The sequence below is a fragment of the Polypterus senegalus genome, chromosome 4, assembly GCF_016835505.1.
Source record: "Polypterus senegalus isolate Bchr_013 chromosome 4, ASM1683550v1, whole genome shotgun sequence".
Classification (NCBI taxonomy): Eukaryota; Metazoa; Chordata; class Cladistia; order Polypteriformes; family Polypteridae; genus Polypterus; species Polypterus senegalus.
In genome coordinates, this window is record NC_053157.1 from 200852673 (window position 1) to 200859017 (window position 6345).

Below are 6345 nucleotides of genomic sequence, written 5' to 3' on the forward strand. Positions count from 1 at the left end.
TAACGACGTGGGGTGTAGTGCCGGTCTAGCTCCTGCTTTACTTGTCTAATATGCAAATGTAAGTAAATATTGGTAATGGTAAAAATGATAATAATAATAATAATTAACAGTACAATTGGATGAACAAGTACATTTACAATAGTATTACTCGATGGTGACCATTTCGTGAAAAAATCCCACCAGTGATGTGTAGATATCTCTTCAATTTCTTCTGCAGAGGTAATTACTTTCGTTTCATCTGTTTTCAATCTTACTAGTAGGTCCCTTGCTTTTTGTAATGTTACATTAAAAAGATGTTCATATTGTTTAGCATGCTCTAAAATCGCTTTATATTTCGGTAATTCTATTTCGTAGGCAAAGTGTAAATTTAGGAATGGGTTAGCTGCTGCTTCCCAATGTATATCCTCCCATGTAGTTAACATGTAGGTTCTTCCATAATAGTCATCTCGTATATTACTCACATTGGTGCGACAGGATACCCCTGGGCCCTTGTAGTGGGTACCATCACTCCAAGTGATGTTATTTACTGTCACTGCACATGCAGAAGTGGTATCAGTTTGAAACACTTCAGTGGAGTTTACTGCTATTTGGCGCCAATAACAGTCTCCAGCTAAAGGATGCAAACAGGGGTGTGGCAATGTACCCACCCTTTGACATACGAACCCTTCTTGCCAGTTATAACAAAAGGCAGGTTCAACAGTATTATTATTTAGATCTATCCATTGTCTATCTACTATGGGTGTCCACCATGTTCCTCCTAGTAAAACAGGTAAGACATGAAACGGACACCAAACATTGTCTTCTTCAGCAGTGGTTGCTACCTTAAATACAGTTTGGCATATTGATTCCTCACACATGAAGGACTTAGGCTGCAACCACCAGTCTGATGGTAATTTTAATTCGTTTCTCCAATGTTGGGGGTTTTTCAATTCCCAATCTGTCTTAAAATTTAAATACTGCTGTATAGCAATAATCTGTTTTAAGTAGCAAGCTGATTCTTCATCTATGGCCCATTGGCTTTGTAAACCAGTCCATAAGGACTCATTTAACCACCCATGGTGAGTCTTCCATAATAGCAACTCCTGTATATGCCTGTCTGCCAACTCTGGCCCCCAATGAGCCAAAGTTTGCAAACTATTGGCTTGTTTCACACTAATAGATGATATTTTGTGATATATTGCTGCTATATCAGCAGTATTAAGAGATCCTAAACCTAAACCTCCTACTCCTAAACCAGTATCTATAGCTCCCCACATGTCTCGCTTTGGCCTTCGTTTTATTTCTACCTTATGAGGAGGCCATAAGGATTGTATGTTTTTACAATTATATGTCTCACCTGTACTGTGTGGTACTATATGTTCTCCTCTTGGAAACTCGTGACGTTTTATATCAAACCCACTAACATTAATGTTGAGTGCTACAGTAATTATTTTATGTGCTATCCTAGCTTTTTTACAACCCTTCATTTGTCTCAGTAATGTTGCATCAAATGGATAACCATTCCCTCTCCTAGTCTTATGAATTTCCCATAACATTACTGGTGCTTTTATATTTGTTGTTGCTTCCTGTTTAAACACATATAATATTACATCATTTTCAGGTGTTGATATTGCAGTCAGTTGTTGCCCCCCCCTTCAATTGTCCAACATGATAGTCCATTAGAATCAGGTTTACAGTTCATCATAGCCAACCAGACAGATACGTTATTATGCACAGTCACAGTTATTTCAGTGTCTTCATAAGTCATCACAGGTAAAGGTAACAAGTCAGGATATTCCAGTTTCATGTGAAATGGAGCCGTAGATGTCTTGTCTCGTAACTGCCAGGTTCAGTTCTTGGTAAGTGTGAAGTTCAAGGTTACATACTTTTCCGTTCCTGGCGTATCAGCAGCCCAAAAGACTTTGTTATAGGGGGTGCATCGACTCCATCCGGTCCAGAAACCATCTATCCCGATTATTCCACATGTGAGGATAATCTGTGTAAGGGAAAGCAGAGGGGCGACTGAGAGCCCGTTAAAAGAACCATTCTAGTGTCTCCTGGTCCTGCAGCTATTATTTCTCCTGCCCTCAGCTTTTGCCCTGGAGTTAAAACCCATACCTTTCCTCCTATTTCTCCTTTAAACTGTTCAATACTGACTAAAACATGTGTGACTTTTTCTATGTGCAATTTACATATGGCCTGTCCTTCAGCTATGTGTATGTCTTTATTGCCTTGATTTTCTAAAACTAAATACCATTCATTTACACAGATCTCTAATGTCTCTGTTAAACATGCATCTGTTACAAGCATTTCAACATTTATTCTCACCTCCCATTCCTTTGGCCACTGACCTGTTATTCCCAAGCTGAGTCTTTCTGAGGAGTTTAACTTGATTGTAAGTGATTTAGGTGCCCTAACCAATAACCCTGTGGGAGTTACTTCATTGTTTGCCAGTGGACTAATTGTTGTCAGGCGGAGGGCACACACAGGTGGCTCTCCTCCGACATTTTGATGTCTCATAAAAGGTGTGGACCCTGCCAACGGACGATTATTGAGATTAAATAAGGCTTGCTTTAAAACTTTAGTCCAGCCTTTAAGATGATTGTGCCCAGTTAGTTTTTTAACTTGTTCTTTCAACAGGCCATTTATTCTTTCAATAAGTCCTGCAGCCTGTGGGTGATAAGGGATATGCAGAGTCCATTGAATGCCAGCTCCTTGAGCCCACTCTTGTACGTCTCTTCCAGCAAAGTGGCTTCCTTGATCACTTTGGATTTCTTCAGGCACTCCATATGCTTGGATTAACTGGCTCAGTCCATTAAGTGTAGCTTTCTGGTCAGCTCTTGTTGATGGATAAGCTTGTAACAGTCCAGAATAAGTATCTACTGCAGTTAAAGCATATAATAGTCTATTTTCTCGTGGCAGTGGCCCAATGTAATCCACCTGCCAAATTTGTCCTGGTCCCATTCCTCTCTTCAGTTTACCAGTTGCCTTCTTCTGTAGGGGCCATTGTTTTACTTCTGTACATGTGGAGCAATTGTTCACTATTTGTTTAACAATATCAATAGTGACTGGTATACATCGCTGATGACACCATTGATATGTTTTTTCTGCTCCCATGTGTCCTGAAGTTTCATGAGCCCACCTTGCTAATGATATTAAGGAAGGCTTGATTACATTTACTTCAGCATAGGTGCACAGGTCTTCATTCTCTGTATAGGCTTCTTCCAGGTTGATTTCTCGAACAGCAGCTATTAATTCAGCTTGTTGGTCATAAAGCCTTTCAAGGGATATCAGAGGGGCATGGGCATCTACATGACCAATGAGAGTTTCCCCTCTTGTGCCCATTGTCCAAAGCTGCTCCCACAGTTCTGTGCCACCCCAAAGTTCTCTCCCATGAATAGTCCAAGCAGCCCTTCTCCACATTGTGATCCACACTGTTAGTCCTTGAAAAACTGCCCAGCTATCAGTATAAACAACAACAGGGAAGCTTTGATTTTCTGTTAATGCCATAGCGAAGGCAATAAGTTCAGCCCATTGGCTTGATTTACCTTTCCCCTGTTGCTTCAGGATGGTCTCAGTGTGAGGTTGATAAGCCACTGCTCTCCAAAGCCTTGTACCTCCTTCTACGGTTGCTGACCCGTCTGTGAACCAGCTGTTCTCCTGTTGCACTGGTGTCAAATGACTGTATGCTGGTGCTTCTTTAAAGGGCGACTCCACTACAGGCACAACAGGTGGTATGTCCTCTGGATCTTCATAAATCACAGCTCCGGCCATAGCCCCTTGTAAGGCACTCGTGTCTTTGCCTTCAAAGTGTGCTCTGGCTTGTAAATACCATTTCCACTTGCATAAAGTCTGATTTTGGGCAGCGCCTGCTCTCGCTCCCAGACCATTATCTCTAACCCACCCAGCAATGGGCAAGTTAGTGCGTAGCTTTACCGGAGCAGGACCTGTCTGTCTCTCAGTGTGCAAAAGAGCCCAGTATGCTGTAAGAAGCTGCTTTTCAAGTGGTGCATATTTACTCTGTGACTCTGTTATTTGTCGGCTCCGAAAGCCGATGGGGATTCGCTTGCACCCATTTTTCTGCCATAAGCTCCACGTAGCAATATTGTTCTGTTCTGTGGCTTCCAGTTCAAAAGGCAAATTAGCTTTTAAAGGTCCCAGTCCTTGGTGTTGGACTAAAGCTTCTTTAGCTGCCTCAAAAGCAACTTGTTGTTTTCCTGTCCATTCAAACTGTGCCTTTTTCTTGACAACATCATGTATAGGTCTTAAAATTAGTCCCAAATGTGGCACAAATGCTCTCCAAAAGCCCATTAAACCCACAAAGGATTGAGCTCCTTTTTTGTTAGTTGGTGCCTTTAATTTATACAAAGAGTCAATTACTTTTTGGGGCACTCGTTTTTCTGGTCCAAACCACATCATGCCCAGAAATTTAACTTCTCTGGCGGGTCCTTGGATTTTGTCTTTATTGATAGCCCATCCTCTGCTCTCCATGTGGGATATTAAAACTGTCAATGCCTTTGTTACTGACGCTTCATCCCCAGTTAACATTATATCATCCACATAATGGAAACATCGTACCTTTTCCAAAGCTGAGCAGGTAGGTCCACCAAGACCTATCCATCGACCTGGAAAGGTGTGGTTGAGATAAAAATAATCCATTAGTGTTAACATCATTTTGACTCACCCAGTATTTTACTTTATTTTTACTGCTCAATTTTACTTCTTCTTCTCAAGTTCTCTACTTCTTTTACTTTTCACAAAAAAGTTGGTTCTCCTATTTCATAAATTGTTAATTTTTCATGAAGATCGGCATAAAGGAGTTCTTTGATGTATGGCTGAAAAGGCAAGATAGAAGTAATACACTAATACTAGGCCATTTGATTAGGTAAAGTATGATGCAAAAAAGTTGTATTGTTCAATGTACTGTATATCTTGTAACTCTTTTATATTTTGACATATTCTAGAAGGATATTTTGCTAATCGTAATAGCAATTAATGTGTGATTGAAATTACATATTTGTAGAAATGAATTTGAAACACCAAGATTGTGTTCTGCACTGTTTCACATTTAAGATAATCCATTTTAATAGTAACATAGAGAATTAAGATTAAGGGTTATTTAAAGAGTTTTAGCATGGAATATGGAAAAAGTAAAAATGTAACAATTAATGTTGCGTATCAGTAAAAGATAAGAGCATTTTGCTTTATGTTATTTATAACAACTAAATATGAAATTTGTAGAGAGACAGAAATAGCTTTAAGCAATGAATACAAGAAATAAAGAATATGTTCTTAAACCATCATTTCCACATGGATAACTTAACTCTTCTGAAAAATGTCAATATTTAATTTCACGCCCCAGATGTAGCCCAACTTCGTAGCAGTGACTGTGACTAGTATTCCACAGATTTAACTACTGAGTTCAATAATTTCTGCATGGGATATGTTATATAAGAACACAGAAATAAAATAGGGGCTTACATTATAGAAATCATCTCATAAATCAGGAATAATTAAAAAGAAATACATTAAAACATAAAGTGCCCATTAAAAGTATTCACTGCCTTGGACGTTTTTTCATTTTATTGTTATACATTACATCACAGTGGATTTAATTTGTCTTTTTTGACACTGATCAAAATTAAAACACTCTTTGATGCCAAAATGAAAACGCTTCTCTGCAAAATGGTTGAAATTAGTTCCAAATATAAACCACAAAATAATTGATCACGTAAGTAATCACTGTCTTTAATATCCTTTGTCCTTTTTTTAAGGACAAAACTAAGTCCTTACTGGTGCAGAAAACTGGTTTTAGAAGTCATATCATTAGTTCAAGGGAGATTACCTTTCTGAAGTTTCACTTGAATGTAGTACAAATGCCCCTTCACAGGAAGGTCCAACTGGTGGCGAGTCAGTATGATATAATCTACACAATGTAAATAAAAAGCACACTCCAAGCAACTCCATGATTGAAAAGCACAATCCAGGCAATAAAGACAAGAAAATTTGCAAGTCATTGAATATCCCTTGGAGTCAAGTTAAATCAATCTCTAAGAAAAGGAAGGAGCATGGCACAGCGGTAACTCTGTCTACAGTAGGCCATCCATAAAAACGGAGCAATCGTGCAGGAAGAAGAGTTGTGAGGGAGATCACCATAAAACCAAGGAGACCTCTGGAGATGTTACAAATGAGAGGCAATAATTAGGGAGACAACAACTGTCGCCCAGGTGCTTCAGTAGTCATAGCTTTATGGGAGAGTGGCAAAGAGGAAGCCACCGTTAGAAAATGCACAAGACATCTCAGCTAGGGGTTGTTAAAAAGTATATGAGCAACAGTGAAGTCAGCTCAAGGTAGTTGAGCTTTTTG

At 39.2% G+C, this 6345-nt stretch overlaps 1 protein-coding gene across 1 annotated transcript; it reads right to left on the reverse strand.

The window, feature by feature from the left end:
* Nucleotides 1–3109: 3109 nt before the first annotated feature.
* On the reverse strand, nt 3110–3753 carry LOC120528785 (ribonuclease H-like). Its single transcript, XM_039752916.1, has 2 exons — nt 3176–3753; nt 3110–3125 (listed from the first exon to the last, which is right to left on the reverse strand). Exons 1-2 carry the CDS (start codon nt 3751–3753, stop codon nt 3110–3112), a joined length of 594 nt encoding a protein of 197 aa, XP_039608850.1.
* Nucleotides 3754–6345: the final 2592 nt, after the last annotated feature.

Bases quoted from the DNA above. Each gene is read 5' to 3' on its own strand.
- LOC120528785 (XM_039752916.1), bottom strand. From the start codon at position 3,753: ATGGCCGGAGCTGTGATTTATGAAGATCCAGAGGACATACCACCTGTT.